General features: G+C 43.6%; 1 protein-coding gene across 1 annotated transcript in view; it reads right to left on the reverse strand.

The window, feature by feature from the left end:
- LOC134468224 (nesprin-2) overlaps positions 1-23831 on the reverse strand; it is a 270548-nt gene that overhangs the window by 197325 nt on the left and 49392 nt on the right. The window contains exons 15-30 of the mRNA XM_063222166.1: positions 22907-23019; positions 21201-21369; positions 20065-20161; positions 19522-19754; positions 18406-18561; positions 17311-17448; positions 14476-14577; positions 13692-13868; positions 12486-12644; positions 11593-11746; positions 10541-11202; positions 10037-10171; positions 8121-8291; positions 4381-4568; positions 2416-2500; positions 1324-1436 (exon numbers count right to left, since the gene is read on the reverse strand). Of these exons, the coding sequence (XP_063078236.1) occupies positions 1324-1436; positions 2416-2500; positions 4381-4568; positions 8121-8291; positions 10037-10171; positions 10541-11202; positions 11593-11746; positions 12486-12644; positions 13692-13868; positions 14476-14577; positions 17311-17448; positions 18406-18561; positions 19522-19754; positions 20065-20161; positions 21201-21369; positions 22907-23019 (2852 nt within the window). The remainder of the gene's footprint in view (positions 1-1323; positions 1437-2415; positions 2501-4380; positions 4569-8120; positions 8292-10036; positions 10172-10540; positions 11203-11592; positions 11747-12485; positions 12645-13691; positions 13869-14475; positions 14578-17310; positions 17449-18405; positions 18562-19521; positions 19755-20064; positions 20162-21200; positions 21370-22906; positions 23020-23831) is intronic.

Genomic DNA, 23831 nt, shown 5'->3' on the forward strand with positions numbered 1-23831 from the left:
TCTCTTTTTCTTAGTAGCCTTATGATGGTCTATTTATGGCACTGTTTTACATAAAATTTCACTCTCATGTGAATGTATAGTAGAGATATCCCCAACCTGAAGTGTTAGTGATTGCAATTTATGCACGGCCACAGATAACACACATATTTGCTTTCATTTTGTTCTGACCTCATGGGGGGCCAGGGGCTGGTTGCACAAAAAAACCTTAAGTTTTCTCCCTTAAGTGTGACCCCTAAGAGCTAATTTTCCCTGGTAAGAACCTTACCATCCATGGGCCGCACCTGGCTCCAGGGACTCCATTTGAATAGCCCTGCAGTAGATGCTGTACGTTTGTCACAGACTTATATTAAATACTTATCAAAGCCTTATTAATTTATTAGCTATATGAAGCTCATGGGATTTAGCAGGACTATCACCTAATACATTAAGCACTCCCAAGAAGAGGAATGACATCAAGGTTGTCCCTCACTGCGCGCAGATACTGTACACTACAAGTGCTATTGATTGGTCTGTTTGTAAGTGTATTCATTTGCTTGTTTGGTAATAGAAAATCTGTTCTTCCATCCAAGGACTATACAACAAGAGCCTGCACAACATCAGCTAAAAAGTTGAACTACAACAATACCAAATGCCACTTCCGTGTTACACAAGCAAGTTAACATGAACAGACATCTTGTTTGGCATGTATGCACTACTCACATTTTGACATGTATCATATTCTGATAAACGTTTCAACTGTACATACAGCAAAACTTTGTGATGTATGGACATAAAGCCCAAAAGTCTAAAGCTCCAAAAAGCAAACCCTGGCCATGCCATGGGCAACCGGTAGGGTACTCGTCGTCTGCCATGCGGCCAACCCAGGTTCGATTCCTGGCCCGGGTCCTTTGTCGACCCCTCCCCGTCTCTCTCCCCATTCACTTCCTGTCCACCTCTAAAACTGTCCTATCATCAATAAAGTCATAAAACGACCAAAAAAAAAAAAAAAAAAAAAAAAGCAAAGTCCAAAAATGATGCAAAACTTTGTCTAGCAATGTCAAAAAGAACTAAAATCCACATAAAACAACATACAATATGTAATCTCAGGATGTAAGGCTACGTAGTTCTCATGTGCAGCAAAGTGCACCCTAAAAGTACCTAAACAGCAAATGGAAACATTTTGTCCGCTACCCAAATGGCAATGACCATTGGCTCGCAATGTATTACTGCACTAAAATCCCTGCGCACTGTTATAATGGTGTCCGTAGTACTCTATGATAGTTTTTCAGTGTCTATTACAACATCCCAGTGTCTGGTAAGGGGCTACTGTACGTAAGAGCTCACCGCATGTACACTTCCTGTGGCGATGACCCCTCTTCCTGTGGGGCTGCAGAGCTGGGAGAGTCCTCCGCTCTCCTCTGCAACACCTGCAACGTCTCCATTCTCCCCTCAGGTCCCTGTGGGAGAGCAGAGCGCAGAGGAGCAAGGAGGTGCAACAGATAACGCGATAAAGAGGAAGTGAGGAAGGAGAGAGGGAGAGAGGAGAGAGAGGGAGGGAGGGATGGGAAGGTGGAGGCGGAGGGAGACGGTGAGGGTGAAGGGTGTGAGAATGAAGAGGAGGAGGAGGAGGAGGAGGAGGGAGGAAGGGTCACGTGTAAAGCAGGCGCACGAGAGTGAGCAGGGTTGCTGCTGCCGCCCAGCCCCACCATCCTATCCAATTACCACAGCTTATCGCTGCCAAGCTGCCGTTGGCTTAAGGGGGTCAGGCAGCAGCCAATCAGAACACTGCCATGGGCTGCTAAGGTGCCCCAGAGGTCGTCCCAAAAGACACCATATACCGTACATACATGACGCCTCAGACAAGCATAAACACAGTTTAAATGCAGAGCTAATTCAACACTTAAGAGTCCATTTCAAATCTTCTAGAGTCTATTTGGTGCCAGAGTACTATCTAAATGCAGAACAAACAGTGCATTTTAACTGTGTATACTAGAATGTGTTTGAGGCATCAGGTATGTATACGGTATGGTGCATTTTTGGACGACCATAATACTGATTATCCAAACTGACAGATTGTATATGACACACAAAATCTTAATGTGAGTCGTGAGTTATTAGAATGTCAGATTGATGAGTGAAGAAATCGACATTAGGAAATAAATAACATCACTGTAGCCAAGCGGCATGACCCTACCCATATGCCCCAGCGACCTTTGAACTCCCAAACTGCTGTACAATACAATGGGGAGGAAAAGACCCTAAAAAGGTCCCAGATAAGTACAAGGCTGGCGGCATATAAGAGGATTGAAACTAAAAAAAAAACATTTGATTTAGCTGACTTCAAGACTCCTTAAAGCCTATACAAGACATAATACTCTAACAACGCTCACACACAATAGCGAGGCATGCAGGGTGCTTCTGTGAGTTCTGTTTCACCTGCAGATGGGGTGGTGTTGGCCTCAGGTCAAAGGGTTGACTGGCTTCTCTGAGTGGGGTACTGCCTGTCACATTCACGTCAGACCTGAAAAGAGGAGGCGATACACACATAGAGTAAGACAAACATACATACTGTGCACATGCATCCCATGCCCATGCACACACACACAATGTGTGTGTGTGTGTGTGTGTGTGTGTGTGTGTGTGTGTGTGTGTGTGTGTGTGTGTGTGTGTGTGTGTGTGTGTGTGTGTGTGTGTGTGTGTGTGTGTGTGTGTGTGTGTGTGTGTGTGTGTGTGTGTGTGTGTGTGTGTGTGGACATAATCCAAAAGATGCTGAAACTTTAATGAGGTTGAGACAAGAGGCTGATTGATATCTGATAGGCCTACAGTAGAGGAGTCTACATTACAGTACACCCTCCAAACATCCTCTTCAAACAAACCACAATCTTCACTGGACTTCAGCTAGAATGTTTCTGTGGGTAAGATATTACATTATACGTGTACTTTACAACAACATTATTACTAATACAGTGGTAATCAAGCAATTCAGGTTAAGTCTGGATGTCGAGACATTGTGTGTCGAACTGTAAGCACCCTGTCCACAAAGCCTTAGCACATTCTGTAATCATTACCTCTGCCAAGGAGGTCATGTTTTCGGTCGTGTTGGTTTGTCTGTTTGTCTGTTTGTTTGTCTGTATGACTGTCAGCAGGATAACTCAAAAAGTTCTGAACGGATTTGGAAGAAACTTTGTGGAGTTGTGGACATGACAAAGTGATGAAATTTTGGTGATGGTGATCACGATCCGGATCCACAATTTTTTTTTAAGGTTCTTCACCATTGCGTCATACCGCAAATTTTGACATTCCAGATTGTAACGCCACAAAAAGAAGGTAGAAAGATTTGAAAAAAAAAATACGGTGTAACAAAGTCAAATGTTCTAACAATTCGCTTTCTTGGCGAAGGTCTCCACTCTCTGAGTGCATTTATAGCTTATTTATTGGTTCCTGAGGATGTAAAGTATTATATTGCATTATTAATAGCAATGTACATTATTATTTGTATTATTACTACGTAAAAAATAGGCTATATATTGCATGGAAATTGTAGGGGAATTTTTAGGAGTTGGGTATTTGATATTTTTGACATCTCTTCGTCTTCTACATGATGTTATTCTAAGTTTAATGTAATGCCATTGATAATGCTTAAAATACTGTATGAAAGGCATCACCCCAACAATTCAAAAATGTGCACCCTTCGTGGATGTACGTACGACGTATGTGCCAAAGTGTAAGGACGGCTCCTAATCTGCAGTGCAGACGACACAGTGGGGTGCAGCGCCTCCTAATCTGGCGGTCAGACGAGACATGCATTAGGAACATGGGAAACTATGGCAGTCAAATATGGGAGGATTTGGTGACACTCAAAAGGATTTGGTGCAAGCAATACATTAAATGCCTCGGCACAAAGCCTTCAAAGCATTCTTATTCTGCTACTGACATTGGTTAAATAGGCAGACATTCTGCTTCTTACTTGTATGGCTGTGTCTCAGCATATTACTACTGTAAAAGTAAACTAAAACATATGCACAATGATTCTGGAGGCTAAATGCAGAGTACACTGTAAAACATTGTAAGCTTAAACGTAAAAAAGTAAGTTTCCCTGCTGTCTTAAGTTTGTAAATTAACTCAACTCAAGTTCTCAAGTTGAGTTAACTTACAAACATAAGGCAAACATGCAACTTAAGTTTTTCACGTTCAACTGGCTGCAATGTTGTACAATGTAGTAGCTCTGAAAAGGTGAATTTACTGTAGAGAAAGGATCTTGAAATAACTCACGGCAATTTAGGAATATGTATATCCTTACACAAAAAAAGACAAATACAGGCACAAACAGACACTGCAAATGAAAATGTGTGCAAAAAAAAAAATCAAAGACAGCAAGAAGTGGCAGTGCACTTCTCTTACCCATCAGAGGGGGGTGATGTTCCTGCTCTTCCAGTGCTATGCGGAGTCTGGGCCACCTCCAGTCTTCCCTCTGTGTCTTTGACACGGCTGGTGGTCCACACCGCAGGCTGAGGGGGACCCAGGTTGTCCTCTAGCGCCCGCAGGGCTCGCAACCGCGCCTCAAGGTCCGGTGCCCCGACACATGCCTGCTGAGAGGGAAAGGAAACAAAGAAAGTTGGTGTCTGTGCCTATACTTAGGATCGCTTGTTGCTTGGTGCGACTGCTCACCAAAAATAGTGATACTAGGACAGTCAAAAAGATGAGGCGCACACAAGGCTTGCAGGTTCAAAAAGTGTATTGTGTCCGACAAATTAACAAAAAAAGTCAACGGAAAATGTACGTAAAAAATACGTTTGTAGCTCCAGATATTTTCCGTTGACTTATTTTGTTAATTTGTCGGACACAATACACTTTTTGAACCTGCAAGCCTTGTGTGCGCCTAATCTTTTTGACTGCTGAGAGGGAAACACAGCAACATGGTATAATATAGTCATCATGGCATCACTTTTTTCACTAATTGATCAGGCGGCAACATTTGACATCAAGCGTGTGCGCTTGGCGTATAGAACTGCCACTGCACTCAAAACCTTGCCCTCGTGGACACATGTATTTCTTGATGGTCAATAGTGGCGTCAACAATAATCGATTCAGCGATGCAATGCAATGCGGGGGGCATAGACGATTCAATTCAGTGTGGCAATCGATACAGCATTTTTTTTTAAATTTCAACTACTTCCGTGGATATTTCAGGAGCAAATGAATGTTATATAAAATGAAAGCATTTCAAAGCATTGAAAACTGATAGACTGATACAGAAAACAGCCAATAAAATGTTGCTCATCTAACTACTTGTATTGCCTCATCATGACTGATGAAACATTTGCTTTGCTTTCAACAGAAATGTAATGCATTGCAATGCATCGTAGAATTGAATTGAATCGAATCACATCACTACCTCCCAAATCGTAATCGAATCGAATCGTGAGGGCAGTGCCAATGCACACCATTAATGGTCAAAGCCATGGCCTCACGGCAACATGGCTTCACTGACGGTCAGGCTTAGGGAAGGGTATAGGCCTGGGCAACTATCTATATGTATATATCTATATGTGTCATGCTCCAAAGACTAGTCCTCAATCTATTAAACTCTTAAAATAACCTGTTGATGGACACGATGAATACGAACCTTCAGTGTCATATTTAATGAAGATTGAAAACAAACACACACACACACAAATACAATGAGACAGGTTGGTAACTGAAGGAAGAAGTATGCTTCAAGTGCACTGTGTAATATTTCCTGAATTCATAACCTGGTTCCTACCAGACCCGTCCTAGCTACCAGACCATCTTCTCCATTGTCCGCAATTTAGAATTTCCAGAAATTTTAGCTGCAAAACGTATTGACTGTTTTGGCCATACTAGTAAATATTGGTTCATTATTTAGTAAATATTCATGAAAATATGCCATTTGGCAATAGGCAGCACACTTTTCAATGAGCAGCATGGTTGCAAGCAACACGTACTCTAGCCACCACCTTACACAGTGCACCTTTAAAAGGATGCTGTAGTGTAGTAGGCCTACAGTGCTTTGGATAGAGTGGGAGGAGATGAGGACAGTCAGTTACAAGTGCAACACACACCACCCACCACACCTCAGGTGCTAAGTAAAGAAGACGTGCTCCATGGCTGGAGGCCAATCGCACACTTCCCACGCTTAAGCAGGTGTAAATAAAGCTATGTTAGCTTTGGCTATCTACTGCACCTAGCCTATGTATGGCTTGGCTTTCCATGTGGATTAGCAAATCATGACAGAGCATTCCTGTGGCACGTGTTTGAACTGCTGTCTTAATTTGCGCTCGATTGATTGACTGTCTGCTTACAGTGTTGTCATGACTGACGAGTAAATATGAATGACATAAACTCAAAAGCATGCAAAAAAAAAACTGATTGGACTTTTTTTCCGTCACAGCTAGTTTGCAATCCCATTTACTGGTTTATTACATCATTTGCATCTTGCGTATTATCTCACATTTCATATAGATTCAACATCATAGGATGATATGGTCTCTCCCTCCATTCCTGCCATGACTCCGCACATTGCCCTTGTCAGGACATATAAGAAAGCAATTCACCACCTATCTTGTTTGAGGTTAAAATTCAATACACTCATGTGTAGTAGTCCACCTCTGCCAGTCACACACACAAACTAAGCTAGCATACAGCCAGAAACAATGATGTGCCTGAAAAACTTCATAAAATATCCCAAGAAAACATCCTAATAGATGATAAATGTACAGCAGTCACCCCTGTTAGACAATTGCATGCATGGTCAGTCTCTATGGAATATACAGTGCATCAGGAGAACACACAGTCAGGGTAAGCATGTACTAAGCAAACGCTAAGGCCTACTAGGTCCTTACTAAGGTTAAATTGGTAATAAATCCCTTATTGTGTATGAACACGACATTTGTGAATACATGCCTAACAACGGTTTGTTTTTGCTTTGTACATGCCTTACAAGTTACTTATACAGGAACATTGTATGTATTAGTGCTAATAGATGTATCCCTAAAATAAAGTGTTACCACAGTCAGATACATGAATGCATGCAGTAGTGGACAGTGAAAGAGTAGATGGTTGCTATCAGAGGTGGCCAAAGTAAATGTAGAAGTAAAAGAAAACATAGTTGACATAGTTTCCTACCAACAGATGTAACTTCACTGAGTAACTAGTCTACAGTTACTATAGACTTTATAGTATAGATTGAAGTCAAATCAAATCAAATTTGGGGGGTTTCTTGGTAGATTTTTAGTTTTTTTGTCAGTGACAACCATGTCTAGTCATCTTATCTGGAACAATGGAATAACTAGTGTAACCACTATGTAATATCATGTGCTAGTGTTGTTTTTACACCATAAATTGACTTCCACTTTTACTTTGTCCACCTTTACTTCCTCCACTATAGGCACCCAGTTGAGGAGGAAGGCTGTGTACATTCCAGATTAGGCTGCAGTACGAAGGATGATACACATTTTAGAGAGTGAGGAGGAGGAGTCTGCACACTTTTTTGTGAGTTGTATTCCATGACAGAACGAAGTGTCGATCATTTAGGTCTCCTATCTGCAGAAGACCGCAATGGTGGAAACGTGAAATAAAACCTCAATGGTGGAAACGTGAAATAAGACCTCAATGGTAGAAACGTGAAAGAAGACCTTAATGGCCAAAAGGTAGTTCTCCTACAGATACCCATGCATGCATGCACGTAGGCGAGTAGGCGAGTAGGAGAGCAGGCGGTTGTTACTAAGGTACACTTCAGAGGGACGATACCGCACACTTTTTTCCAATGCTGAAACACTGTTTGTAGTACCCCCACCACCTGCATCTCAATGGTGGAAACGTGAAAGAAGACCTCCAGCGGTGTAGTCTACGTAGAACGCGGGTATACGGAGTATACCCACTTCTAAATTTCAGGGATTTCAGTATACCCACTTAAAATTGATTGATCCATTGTTTTGAATGGCACAAATATATACAGTATACCCACTTCAAAAAAACTCAAATATACAGTATACCCACCATAAAAAGTAGACTACACCACTGAAGACCTCTATGGTGGAATGGTAGTTCTCCTAGAGATATCCTGTCCCATGCGTGCACGTAGGCGAGTAGGAGAGAGCAGGCGGTTGTTACTAAGGTACCTGTCCACTGGCCACAGGCTGCAGGCCATGGGAGGAAGGGCCGTGTGGCTTAGAGGGGGGCGCAGTCTGCTGCTGCAGCCGACACACAGCCACAGGCGGCCTAACCGAGCCTCCCCTCTCTAGTTCACGCCACAAGTCTGGCAAAAAGGACGCTATCTCCAAACACACACTCTACACAGGGAACACACATAAACACATGCACGCAAGCACGCACGCACAAACACACACACGTACACACGTGCACACGCACGCACGCGCATGCGCACACACACACGTGCACGCACACACACACACACACACACACACACACACACACGCATGCACGCACATACACACACACACACACACACACACACACACACACACGCACATGCACACACACACACACACACACACACGCACACACACACACACACACACACACACACACACACACACACACACACACACACACACACACACAAAGACATGCACAAATGACCAGAGCCACAAATACATATAGGCTACAGTAGTACACACACATACAGAAATGTGCAAACACAGAGACGCAAAGGCATTCAGAAACATGCAGCAGTACGTGTCAAAGACAACATGCTACGTGACTGGTGCACAAGTTACACATTCCAAACTAAGGAGTACTAATTGGATATTTCATTTACCAAGCTAAGATGATTGGCCTTAGTGGCCCTAATCAAAAGAGTTGGAAAACCCACCTTTGGTTAGTCAGGCTATTCCTTATTCCCTTGTGTTACTACAACAGTCTGCACCACTGGCTTGGCTGAGGCAAGGCGATCAAGGTGAGCGTGACAGGGGAAAACGTCCAAAGCCATCAAAACAACACACTGATCCTCCCAATCCACTCACTTAGCCAAGCTTTCACTAACAAACCCTGAGCCCTCACTGGCTGCTCTAAAGGCCAATCAACACCGGGGCTTCCCTAGCCGTTAATGCCGAGGAGGCGGGACTTCTGCTGGGATCTTAGAAGATAGGGGATAGGGATCGGCTACTACTTCAAAGAGACACAAACTTGATACATTGATGCCGAGTGGACTAAATGAAGAAAATGTCTTGAATTGTGTTTTTTTTTGTGATTCATTTTTGCTTTGATTAAAAAACAGAAAAATGCTTAAAAAATAAAAAAAATATTTGTTTTTATCAAAAACAATGACTATTGTTTGAAAAGCGGGAGGGGAGGGGGGGTTATATTGAGTGCAGCTGGGTGAAATGTTTGCCCGACACTGAAGAAGGTTAAGACCAAAACGTCTGACTGGCAAACGGAGTGCTGTCCTGTCTCCTTTATTTTGAATAGTGGCTCATTCTTCTGAAACGCGGTTGTCGGTACACCCGATTTTGTTCTCCCGACACATGTTGGAAGTGCGATCCACAGTATAGCAACAGTTGGGGATGATACAAATGTCTGAAAACACTAATGTTCGACAAACTCGGAGTACTCCGATCGGAATACCCGTTCAAAATTCAAGAGACACCGCACACTGCTTACTTTTCTTTACTTTATTCCTCGGAGCGAACAACGCGTTTCGCCCAATGCGTCATCAAGTTCGCTCTATTGTTCTCACCCGTTCTATTGTCCTTTCCCGAGGCGGAGGTCGGGGTTTCCGACTACCGAGTTTTAAAAGAATGAGCCCTACTGTATATCTTACCTCGCCTGATTAGCATCAACTTTCAAATCTCTTTGAGATTTGGTCTGACCAAGAGCATAAATACTAACATTTCCCAAACGGCATGGTTGACCCACCTCCCTAGGTTTGCTACTGGTTGACTGGTTTCCAACAAATAGGGTGCAGTTCCTGATTTTTCTGGAGATCACAAACAATATTTACATTGCTCTTGGCCTGACTAGAAGCAACGCCTAAGGTGTTGCGTCACTAGGAGGGCGTGGCCTGGCTATATCTTACCTCCCATTGGCCACGCACAGACTGGGAGAGCACCTCCATCTCTGTGAGCTGGGTCTCGGAGCAGAAGGGACTCATGCCTTCCACCGCACCCAGGAAGTCTTCTAGGAGAGTGGGCTTCAGGGTCTCCAAAAAGTACTGATTGTTTGGAGAGAAAGAAGGAAAGAATGAAAGAAAGAAAGAAAGAAAGAAAGAAAGAAAGAAAGAAAGAAAGAAAGAAAGAAAGAAAGAAAGAAAGAAAACATTTAATATACAAAGCATGTTTCCACTAAAGGCATATACATGTGGAAAAATGGTTAAGTTACAAATTGCCAAAAAACTGAAACAAAAAAGTTGGTTTACTTTATTTTAAAAGGGTGTATACAAGTATTTATGTTATTATTTATTACACTTTTTAGATATAACGTATTTTAAAATCAGAATATAACAACTACAAATATAATGAAGGAATGAATGAATATAAAATATATTGAATATTGAATATAATGACATGTGAGCGTTCTGCACCTCTTTCATCTGCACTTGTTCCTTGGAGAGCGTCTTGTCACTGAAGGCGCGGATGGTCTCCTGAACGTGCTGCTGTAGCCGCTGCTTCGCCCCGTCCAGTCTGCTGCGGGCCAGAGACCGGGCCTTGAGGAACACCTCGCTCTGCACCGGGGGTCTCGGACGACCCACATTAGAACCAGAACCAGAGGGGACCGTGCTAGCACCTGAACCGGTACCGACGCCAGAACTCTTGTGCCTCTGGCGGGTGCGCTGTCTGCTTCGGGGGCTGGGGGTTTGTGGAGGCGTGTGAAGCTGAGCGGACGCCAGGTCGTCTGGGGCGGCATCGGGTGGCATGGTTCGTACGCCAGCCAATGGGCTACAGGGTGCGCTTTGGGTGGCGCGTGGTACAGCAGCCGTGCCCTGAAGCGGCATTTTGGATCGACGACCATCGTCATCATCATCTACACACATTTCATCTGAACTCACAGGGACACTGACGTTGGGCTGTGATGATGCCACCCTGGTTGGGGAGGTCGTCATGGAGCTCGTTGTTATGACGTCGCCGGCCTGGCGCTCAGGGGAGCCTATCCACAGCTGACCCAGTGGAGCTTCCTGAGCCACCATCTCCTCTGGGATCTGAGGCAGGCTACGGGCATGAAGCACCTGGGCCACGGAGGACGACTCTGTGGACGCGTGTATGGATGTTGGGGAGGTGCAAAAAAAAAAGTCGTCATGACAATGCATCGCGATACTTACTTTCACGATATATACAGGGTACTGCATCGATTCATGACAATTCATTATTTAATAATAATTCATTTCTCTTTTGTTCAGTAGAAAGTAGGTTATATTTCAGTTGTAATGGAAGCTCTTCCCCAGATGCTACAACGCTTGAATAAAATGATCTGACTTGAATGCTACACAGCAACTGACAAATAAGATGTATTTGTAGATGTATATTTACCAAAGTAAATTATCACAGTGCATCACAATAGTAGGCTACATGAGATGCAATGCATCATGAGAGAATCGCATCGTGGCATGTGAATCATTAACCCTTTGCCAATACTCACCCCTAATGGATGTGGATGTGGATGTGGATGTGTCATCGTGGAGGTCCGGTTGGCTCTGGGCCCGGATTATGACCTTAGGAGGGGGCTGGCCCTTGGATTTTAGGGGCTGGCCCTCCCTCTTCACATCCAGGCGACTCAGCAATGCCAATGACTCCTGTTGCCAACGTGATAAGTATTCACTCTACTAAGTATGAAAACAATAGCCTAGAAAGCTAAACCAATTTGCGGCAACTAGGGGCGTCTAGATTTCTAGGCTATGAAAACAATGCACTACACAGGAAAAATATCAGTATTAACATAACTCTTCATGTCAATGTTCAGGCACTTTATTTTACTGTCCTGTTACATTAGTTAGGTACAGTGTAAATAAAAGTAGTTAACAGAAGGGGCAGCAGTGGTGTAATGGTTAGGGAGTTGGACTGTAGATCACAAGGTTGAAGGTTCAATCCCCACCCTTACCAAACCAATCCCTTCCTCCCTTCATGGCTGCAGTTGCATGACTTGCCCTTGAGCAAGACACCTAACCCCAAGTTGCTCCAGGGACTGTAACCAATACCCTGTAATATCTGTAAGTCAATTTGGATAATATGAACATCAGCCAAGTGTAATGTAATGCAATGTGCTGCAATGTAACAGCATGCAACGCTATGTACTGTACTGGCATTGTACATAAGGGTTACGATTAAAGTTAGCTACATATGTATAGCGTAGTATTATATGTTAATGTACGTATGTATTATATGTTAAAAGTTGATCACCTTGGGGTAGGTCATGATGAAATACAAACTGAAATTTTTCAGATGTTATGATGAAACACAAACTGAAGATGATCACACACTCAAATGATCGATATAATAAAAAAAATAAAGTGTGGTCAGTGCCACTTGCAGTACCTTTGCGTGTGCGAGGGCCTCCTTAAGGCGGTCCTGCAGCGCGGAGGTGCTGAGGTAGGGTCGCGTGGATCTCTTCCTGACCGAGGCCAGCACCACCCCCAGCTCCTGCTCCTCCGCCCGGAGCTGCTCCTCCAGCTGCAGCCCCCGAGACACCAGCGCCTGGCCGGGATACAGTTACAAGTTGTTACCTAGTTACAATTGCTAGATCAGTCCCCAAGACACCAGTGCCTGGCCGGGATAAAGTTACAAGTAGTTAGTTACAATTGCTAGGTCAGTCCCCAAGACACCAGCGCCTGGCCGGGATAAAGCAGGATGGTTACAAGTAGCTCGGTCAGGGCCCGAGACACCAGCGCCTGGCTGAGATAAAGTTACAAGTAGTTAATTCCACTAGTTAATGGGTTCTTATTAGGTTTTTAATGTTTTTTCAACAACAACAAAGTCTACCTCATTAGGTACAATGGACTAAATGGTATATCATGTGCTAGTGTTGTACTTAAACCATGAATTTACATTTTGCTTTTCACATCTCTGCTATGTACGTATGTAGACTAGTTAGTAGGTCGTCATGACTCGGCCGCCACTTTTTGTTTTTTGAATAGGCTAGACACAACTCAATCTTAAAGTAAAAAGTTGCGGCCGCCTCACGCTGTGTCTAGCTGTACAGCCCTACAATCTCAGAACGCAGTATAATTCAAAATGGCAAACTGAGAAAAATGGCTTTAAAGTTTCCTTTCTGGCCACACAACTGTCTTGGAGGTAAAGTGGTGATGACACTTCCATATAACACTTTTTATGGTGGAAATTTATGCACACAAGAAAAAAGCAAAAAAAGCAACATTCTCATTACTTTTTAGCTGAAAAATCATTATGTGGTATTACTGTCTACACCAAAACCACGGTGTCAATGGAGAAGTGCAGTATAATGCGCATTACTGTATACTGCGTTCTTGGCTAGTACGACGTAACCTCCTAAAACCAAAAAGCGCAGTATAATCAGTTTTTATCGTTTTTTTCCGAAACGGGACCAAGTTGGACCAAAAAATTTTAACACAAGAAAAAGAAGGTATTTTAAAGCCAATTTCCGGTCTTAACCCATTTTCGACCATTTTCAAGATACTGCGTTCTGATATTGTAGGGCAGTGTAGGCCTACCAGAAAACCGGCAGCAGTGGAAAAGAGGCATTATTAGCGCATCCCCTGCCCTCACCTTGACCCTGGATCGCAGGCCCGGGTGTCCCTTGCGCTCCCACTCCTTGAGGGTGTCCTGGGCCTCTGACACCTCGTTGCCCCAGTGCCCCAGCTCAGCTAGGCGGCCCTCCAGCAGAGACGCACCCCTCTGCACCCCCTCACACACCTGCATAACCTGAGCCAGACACTCGCGCCGCTGCACACACACACACACATGCACACACACGCACGCACGCACGCACGCACACACACACACACACACACACACACACACACACACACACACACACACACACACACACACACACGCACGCACGCACGCACGCACACACACACACACACACACACACACAGAGATAGTGAGATAAACACAATACATAAATCAACTGCACACATAAAATAGGATACACAGATGCACAGCAGTGTCTTTCATACCGTCTAATCAAGTTCAAGTTCAAGAAGTTTATTGCCATGTCTACAGGAATTTGTCGTGGCATATCCACAACATCAAATACATACAATTGACAAGACACACAACAGCAAGGCACATACAGTAAATATAAATATGGGTAGACATAACAATAAACAGAAAGGGTCCCAGCAGTCATCCTTTTTCACATCAGAACACACACATGAGCATTTATCTTCCTCTATCCCAACGTGACCGTGCTCCATACGTTTGTTATTACACTTATTTGAAAATGTGAAAACACCACGCCCACACGAGCTCAAATTCGGTACTACCATCACTCCATTAAACTGCCATATACGCACCGTAGTATATATAGTTTTGGTGACATTACCTTGGGGAGGCCTTGTTTCAGATTGTCCAGAATGTCTGCAGAGCAGTCTGGGGACGTGGCCAAGACATCCAGATCCACCTCTGAAATCTTCTTTATCATTACCTGAACAACACAGACAAAAACTACATGTATTAGAACTACAACATTGCAATACCCACAATGTTATAAGGACATCAAAATAAATGGGTAACACTTTATTTTAGGGATACATCTATTAGCACCAGGGCCGGTTCTGGCTTATTTGGTGCCCTAGGCGAGTTTGAGTTCTGGCGCCCCCCCTTACCTTTGAAAGAAAAAAAAACTCTTTCTTATACCTTACAGAACACAAGAGTAATATCCGTAGTAAGCTTAACTAAATAGCATCAAGAACAATAACCGTTTTTCATCAAATGGATTTGTGGTTCTTTTTGACAGTCGACCAACACATCAGATTGAGTCGCATGAAAGTAGCTTCACTGTGTGGTGTGTTGGATGTGATGGTGGTGGGGCCCCAACCCCAGATGAGAGGGAGGTTATCAATGTGTTTGAATTGTAACGTGAAATTGAAATGCCAGGAGAGTGATACAGTGCGTGTAAAATGCATGTGTAGACAATAAGCCTACCAATGAGGTCTGCATTGATCTACACCAGAGATTTTTTCTTAAGGAAAGCAACAGTATCTCTGTCTACACTACCTACAGCATCACAAAGCATGGCAGCATAACAATTTTAATAAGCTACACATTTGTGCTGTCTTCCAAACCAATTTCATTTCTGGACTGGAAATAGTGGTGCATTTGTGAGTAGGAGAATGAGAAGGGGACTATCTATGTGTTTGAACTGGAGGGACAGGGTGAGAGAAAGGGAGAAGAGCTGTCACGCTATTGAATTTCATAATATAGGCTACAAAATATAGTAAATAGCCTCACTTGTCTGCTGTGCATGGTTCTGTTAGGCCTACATGATTAATGTAGGCTATGTCATTCTGGTCTGGAAATTAATGTTTTTTTAAGCTTACAACAAGCAGGTAATTCATGTGGATGGAAGGAGATATGGCAGCTAAAATTGTTTTAGACATTGCACCAGTCTTACTTTACATTGCTTGTCAACCTAAGCACGTATTATGATACCAGGTGAGTGTTAGTGAGTAGTGAGTAGGCTACTAACAGCTACTTTACTGGATTTCATTGCTTGGCATACTTGGCTAATGTTAGCATGCTAACTAGCTATTTCTCTGATCAAAAACAAAGCTCTTTTTCTCTCTAATTCCAAATAGTAACCTCATAACTATTAGGCTTTCCATAATCACAAAAGGTTGCTGATTAAATCACATAGTTCCAAAACACCCTCTGAAACTCCTGCATCATGCAATGAGTGGTTTAATGAGAACATAATAATCTCCATCCAGCAGAGCAGCACTACTGTTTGCGCTTGCCCTCTCTGTCTCTCGAGTGAGTCTCCAAATTCAAAATAGAACGCACGCTGTCACTCGTCCCGCCCCCTTTCTCAGAACTGTCTGTTTATTGGTTCACAGACTTCCCAGAGACAGTTGGAAGCGATATTACTATTGGCTGAGGGGCGCTTTGCCGTGAGGAGCGCTTTTGCCACTCTTTGTTGATTGCGACTTCATAAAAAAAACTTCATATCGCAAAATTACGCATAGGAGAGCGCCATTGCGGCGCTCCTTCTTCACATGGCGCTCTAGGCGACCGCCTAGCCGGCCTATGCTAAAAACCGGCCCTGATTAGCACTAATACATACAATGTTAATGCCTGCATACGTAAGTAACTTGTAAGGCATGTACTAAGCAAATGCTAAGGCCTACTAGGTCCTTACTAAGGTTAAATTGGTAATAAATCCCTTATTGTGCATGAACAAGACATTTGCGAATACATGCCCAACAAATGTTTGATTTTGCTTTGTACATGCCTTATAAGTTACTTATACAGGAACATTGTACGTATTAGTGCTAATAGATGTATCCCTAAAGTGTTACCAATAAATTTAGACCAAGAATTAACAAACAAATTTGCCGTAGGTCATGGCTGCCATAGGATTACAGCTAAGAGCCTTGCAAAAGAAATTCCTTATGAACCATCTCTGCCTCATCAATATTGAATACTGAATACTATTTATGTCTTAGTTCTCCAACTTCTACAACTACATCACAATACTATATCATAAACTTATCATAAACATATCAACACTCATTCTTGGTCATGTTAATCTCTTGTCTACCCCAACTCATAGAATAATGTTCTTGCGCACATTCCTTTTTTTATTTTTTATTTCGTTTTTATTTTCCCTCCCCAACTACCTGTGTTACTGTATACAGTATGTGTCTTGAAATGTCCATGTGGGCATATGTGTATGTGTAGTGAATAGGAGAAGAGTTGCTCTGCTGGGATTCGAACCCCGGCCTTCCGGGTCCTAAAATGGGGGTCTGACCACTACACCAAAGAGCCAGGCTTATTGCCGTGACAGTCAGAACAAAACCACAAACCTACAGTAGTGATGGTCACTCCATCACAGTATGTAAGCTACTTGACAGCTTAATTTCCCTGTGGGTACCAATAAAGTTACTTTACTCTACTCTACTCTACTCAATCGTGCTCTCCAAGTGACGCAACACCTTCAGCTTTGCTACTAGTCAGGTCAAGAGCAATACAAGTATTGTACTTTCTGAGCTCCCGAAAAATCGGGAACTCCTTTCACTTTGTCGGGAAGCAAAAAACCATAAGCAGACCAAGGGAGGCGAGTAAACCATGACGTTTGGGAAATGTTACGTAATCGTTATGCTCTTGGTTAGACCAAGTCTCGAAGAGATTTGAAAGTTGATGACAGTCAGACTAGTACCTGTAGTTTCTTGCGGTAGTTGCGCAGAGCACCAGAGGACACCTCCACCGCCTCCCTAGCCAGCCAGCCGGCCTCCTCCAACAAGGCCTGAGCCGCCTGGGTACACGCTGGGGCAGAGGAGGCCACAGGAGCCACCGCCTATGGAGGAGAGGAGAGGAGAGGAGAGGAGAGGACAGGAGAGGGGAGGAGAGGAGAGGAGAGGAGAGGAGAGGAGAGGAGAGGAGAGGAGAGGAGAGGAGAGGAGAGGAGAGGAGAGGAGAGGACAGGAGAAAGGGGGAGTGGAGAGGAGAGGAGAGAGAGAGAGAGAGAGAGAGAGAGAGAGAGAGAGAGAGAGAGAGAGAGAGGAGAGAGAGAGAGAGAGAGAGAGAGAGAGAGAGAGAGAGAGAGAGAGAGAGAGAGAGGGTTATGTTGAACTTCGGCTTTTTTCGCACACCTCAGCTGGCAGGTGCGTCGGAGATGGCACCATGGGTCACTCAGCAATAGTTTAAAGAAACTCCCGCACACTGACCATTTCGCTGTTCTTTCTTTAATAAACGACGTTTCGGTACTAGACCTTCATCAGAAAATCTGATTGCCTGATGAAGGTCTAGTACCGAAACGTTGTTTATTAAAGAAAGAACAGCGAAATCTTCGGTGTGCGGGAGTTTCTTTAAACTATTGCAGAGAGAGGGTTATAACAGTCAAAAAAAATGTTGAAACTGTAGAGTGTAAAGAGCATGGGAAATTGTACCATCATGTAAACACTCCATGGTCATCTTAGCTGCAAGTCATGCTGGGGATACGATGCTGTGACTGGTTATGAGACTGTTTCAGTGCATTTGACGCTAGGCTTGTACAACTTCCAGCTTACCCAGCAAGGCACGGCCCCTGTTACAAGTTAGCCGTTAGAACAATGGCAATGACCAAGTCGTAATGTATTATTAAAGGTCCTGTACACTGTCATAGTGGTGTAGTACTATGGTAGTTAAGTTTTTTCACTGGATATTATAGTGTTCCACTGGTGGAATGGCGTCTCTTAAGGGGCTAAAGTAAATTGAGTTTTACAGTACAATCAAGTTTTACATGTGTCATAAGGGGTGTAAGAGACAGACTCACAAATCGCGTGCGTTTGATGAGGTCAGCCCACTGCTTGTTGACCCTGCTCAGCTCGTCAGCCAGAGAGCGGCTGGTGGCGCCCTCTGTTGACTCGATCAGGAAGTTGCCCACCTCATTCAGCTGGGCATGACGGCCAATCCACTCGCGAAGGCTATCCTGTCATTTGAAAGTTGAACGTTTGAACGTTTATTTATTTAACAAAGGGGCAGCAAACCCTTGACAGGTTTGATGGTCCATTTAAAAGAAATAAAAACAAGTATTGCACAAAATAGATGTGAAGCCAGAGATAACAGAATACAGGTCTCAGCTGAAATCCCTCTACTTACTTTGATTTTGCTTGTTTTCAGATGCAATAAAATCTATTCGAGCAGTGTTTCATCCAAATGTTGAGTAGAAAATAACCCAATTTTAATGACGGTCACACATGTTGCACAAAGACGCGTATGGTAGCCTATAAATAGCAATACTAGAAATGGCATTAACACATACTGCTGTGTTTGTTGCACTTGAAATAACTGGACATCGATTTCTACGAGGAATCAGAGATGAATGACTAGATGGACGCAGAGATGAATGGATGAAAAGTAAATGAGCAAATGAATGAGCGAATGAATGAATGAATGAATGAATGAATGAATGAATGAATGAATGAATCCATACAGTATATGCCTGTAGCTAGACCGGCAGGCAGACAGGCAGACAGAGCGGAAGACAGACAGACAGACAGACAGACAGACAGACAGACAGACAGACAGACAGACAGACAGACAGACAGACAGACAGACAGACAGACAGACAGACAGACAGACAGACAGACAGACAGACAAAATGGCATGTTTGAATATGTACTACACCTAAAGGACAACACCGGAGCAGCACAGATGTAATTTGTGTTTTTTATTCAAGTGCACAACATGCACTTGAACATAGTCATGTTGTGCACTTGAATAAAAAACACAAAGAATTACATCTGTGCGGCTCCGGTGTTGTTCTTCAAGTGAAGATTTCCTGCCTCTCTCCCGTCGATGCACCAGATGATAAAGCAGAAGCGCGAGGAACTATCCTTTTGTATATACTACACCTACTAAGTCCTAGGGGTCCTGGGTTACTACTAACCTCCTTCCCTGGCGTGGCGGTGGCGGTGGCGGTGGCGGTGTCCTTCTCCTTCCCCGAGTCCTCGGCCTGCTGGGCCAGCCACACCTGCATGGAGAAGAGGCAGTCCCTGTAGGACTCCCAGGCGGCCAGCACCCGACCCATGGTGGCGCGCGCCCCTGACACCCCCTCGGCACTGGTGCCCACCTCCGCCTCCACCTCCCTCACCTGCCGACTCACCATCTGGGCATCGTCAACTACAGGAAAGGGGGGGGGGGGGGGGACTTCTTTATGGCAATGATCAAGTCGTAATGTATTACTACTGTACGTAAAGGCCCTCTGCACTGTCATAGTGGTGTAGCACTATGGTAGTTAGGTTAGGGGCTACTATTGCTTATCTAATTTATTTCAAATTTTTTAACTTTTCTCAAACTTTATTTTTTTAAATGCATTTTCTTTCATTCCTCAAAGATTTCAGACTTTTAGCCGTCACTGTATTTTCTGTACGTTTCCACCCCCCCCCCGAGATATTTTCCGGTTTTGTCTTCGTCGCTTCTTCCAACTTACCGAGTGCGGCCTTGCTGGAGTAGGTGCTGGCAGTTTGCTTCAGCTTGTGCAGCGCTGCCTTCAGCATGGACACCAGGCACTGTTTATCCACAACTTCCTGTGGTGACAGAGTCAAGAGAAACACATTACACAACCATTTGGGAGGATGGCTCTGGGTTAGGGTAATGTTACGAGACTGTCCATGGGTTCTTTCGAAAAAAAATTTACTCCCATCCTCGACCTGTGCTTGTGGCCTCGCGATTGACGGTTCGAGTCCGGCCGGGGTCATTTCCCAGCCCTGCCCCATCTCTCTCTCCCAATCATATCCTGTCTACTCTCAAACTGTCCTGTAATAATAAAGGCCAAAACCCCCAAAAAAATACTTTTAAAAAAACAATAAAAGAAAAATAAAGTTTCCCTGCTGTCAACCTAGTCACAATCACTTTTGGGGGACATTTCCCCTTTCCACAGAAAATGACCTTTCAATTCAGCTTTTCCAAATTCCGAGATATTGAATTCAACTTCTGCCGTCAATGACGTCTTATGACAGTTGAGGAGGATGGGAGTTAGTAGTGGTGTTGGCACTGCACTGCATTGCCCTCACGATTCGATTTGATTACGATTCGGGAGGTAGCGATGCAATGCGATTCGTTTCGATTCGATTCGATTCAATTCTACGATGCATTGCAATGCATTACATTTCTACTGAAAGCAAAGCAAATGTTTCATCAGTCATGAGGCAATAGAAGTAATCCGATACTGAGCAACATTTTATTGGCTATTTTCTGTATCAGTCTTGCCGTTTTCAATGCTTTGAAGTGAAGTTTTATTTAATTTAACATTCATTTGCTCTTGAAATATCCACGGAAGTAATTGAAACTTTAAAAAAAATTGCTGCATCGATTCTGGAACTTGCCGCATTGAATTGAATTGTCCATGCCCCCTCATTGCATTGCATCGCAGAATCGATTATTGTTGACACCACTAGGAGTTCGGATATTGGAAAGAACCCTAGTATCAACTTCAGGAAGTCCTTAAGTTGATACATTTTATCGCACACCCAAAGACTTTCGTTTTTTCAAAGAAGTTGAGCGTGTCCTTTGCCAAAACTTAAAGAACCCTAGTATGTCATGTAGGCTCATCCCTGCCCCACTCACGTGCCAGTCCTGCAGCAGCGAGCGCACAGACTCCTGGGATGCGTGCGGGCCCCTCCACTCCTTCAGCCGCCCGTTGAGCTGGCCCAGCAGGTCGTACACGGCGTGCCGCTGCTCACGGTACTCCAGCTTGATGCCGTGGTACTTGGCCGTCACCCTGGCACTGGTGAACCTATGGGGTGGAAAGACAATAGCAGCACGCGTTTACATGGACACTCTTAATGGTGAACCTGTGGGGTGGAAAGACAAGAGCCGCATGCGTTTAGATGGACACTTTTAATGGGGTATGCCACTATTTTGGGGCTTAATACAGTTAAAATCGTTGGCCAGGGTTTATAAAGGTGGTTAAGTGTCTTATTTTTCATGTAAGCCGTTGTCTTGCTTTAAGACAAGTTAAAAGAGGGAGCATGTCGCTAAGCTAGTGAAAGTCAATGCATCCGTGTAGCATGCTACACGGATCCATTGACTTTCACTAGCTTAGCGACATATTCCCTCTTTTAACTTGTCTTAAAGCAAGACAACGCTTAACATGAAAAATAAGACACTTTACCACCTTTATAAACCCTGGCCAACGATTTTAACTGTATTAAGCCCCAAAATAGTGGCATACCCCTTTAGTCAAGTCAAGTCAAGTAGGTTTTATTGTCAATTTCTTTACATGCACTGGTCATACAAAGAATTTGAAATTATATGTATATTTAATATATATTTAATGGTGAACCTGTGGGGTGGAAAGGCAAGAGCCGCATGCGTTTAGATGGACACTTTTAATGGTGAACCTGCGGAGTAGAAAAACAAGAGCCGCGCACATTTACATGGACACTCTTAATGGTGAACCTGTGGGGTTCCAAGTGTTATTTTACCAAGTGAACGTTTTCGAGTGGTGTGCTCTTTATCAGAGTCTGGTCTGTATGCTGTATGTCCAGAGTCGCAAAGCGAACCTGGAAACACCTGGACTAATTGCTTAGTAGTGGTGTTGGCACTGCCAGGGCCGGATTAATGCACAGGCTAGATATGGCTGCAGCCTAGGGTCCCCCATCTGACAATGGGCCCCTGATTAACCAAAAGTGGAAAAATTGCCAAATTGAGACAAGATGCAGTACTGGAAAGTCCGAAAATCTGTCATGTAGAGTACAGTTAGATAAAATATCCTTAATTCCTAGCTCTTAATTATGACACTATCTATGTACATTTTTCTCGAAATTTGTCTTCCGTGGGGGCCCACACCAACCTGTAGCCTAGGGGCCCCGGGCCATCTTAATCGGAGTCGGAAAGTGAACCTGGAAACACCTGGACTAACTGATCTAGTGGGTTTTTCTTTTCTTTTGCTTCAGTGTCCTCTTTATTCTTGTCTATTTTTGATTTGGTCCTTGGTGTTAGTTGCTTTGTGTAGAGTTGGAAAATTCATTAATTCAATAATTCCTGTTGTGGGTTATCTCCATCAAACATGACTGTACCATTTCATCATGGACTTACGTAACTTTCCATAGTCGTCTATTTTGTTGTGTCCCTGTTTTGTATGGTACTTGTATTAAGTCTCTGTATGTCTTTGAGTGTTTGCATGTTTTTTTGTTTTTATGTATTTACGTCTTTGAGTGCCATGAAAAGCGCTATATAAATCCAATGTATTATTATTATTATTATTATTAATAATAATCATTTAAAAAAAACATTGGCAAGAAAAAGGAACTGAGTGTGGTTCCACGGACCGTCTCTTCAGCTCGTCCAGCTTCTCTGGGGGCACCCAGGTGTCCTCATGGGGGCTGGTGTTGGAGAAGACATGGAGGGTGTTGAGGTGTTGTCCCATGTCCTGCACCAGCACCTATGGAAGAAGACACACAGTGGAAATCGGTGTCACACAGTCTGCTTTGATTTGTCTGGTTATTAAAGGACCAGTTCAGTTAATTTCAATATGCTGTTGTATTGCTCACGCTACCCTTGACTTGTCAGTACCCGGTGATGCCACATTTTTCGGCTAAGCCCTTTCCGTGATATGAGCTATTCTAATGGGGGCAGCGTTTGTTTACATTTTTTTTAAATGAACATAGGCCTACTCCAAATATTTTCCCATAAGGTACCGCTGTTTGCTAGTTGTCTGCTGATGTTGTATAACCTTTCAGATGTTTTTGGGAATAAATAAAAATGTTTTTATGAAATGTAAACAAAGAGCTGCCCCCATTACAATGACCAAAATCTCGGAAAAGGCTGAAGAAGAAGAAAAAAAAAACCTCAGGTACTGACAAGTCCAGGGTAGTGTGAGCATTACAACTGCATGTTGAAATTGACCAAACTGGTCCTTTAACACCAGTTGATCTCACAAGTGAGAAAGTCTGGAGGCTACCTATTCAATTGCTCATAGAAAAGGTGTGGTTTACGATTGCCCATGGTTGTTTATTGGGCGTTATGAATGTGTCATTTGGCATAGTAACCCATGGCAAATCGTGTCAGTTGTATCTATTCAAACAAACTGCAGTCATCGCCTTTCCACCCCTCCAGTCTTTCTGATTGGAGCCCAAGATCTGTATTAAGTTTCCCCACTGTAAGCCTAGGCACAACAACTTTTGAGGGGTATTTTCCCATTCAACATCCCGATTGCTAATGAAAAAAGGACCTCGGAATTGCGCTTGTGCGCGA

The sequence above is a fragment of the Engraulis encrasicolus genome, chromosome 18 (assembly GCF_034702125.1).
Source record: "Engraulis encrasicolus isolate BLACKSEA-1 chromosome 18, IST_EnEncr_1.0, whole genome shotgun sequence".
In the NCBI taxonomy this organism is placed as follows: Eukaryota; Metazoa; Chordata; class Actinopteri; order Clupeiformes; family Engraulidae; genus Engraulis; species Engraulis encrasicolus.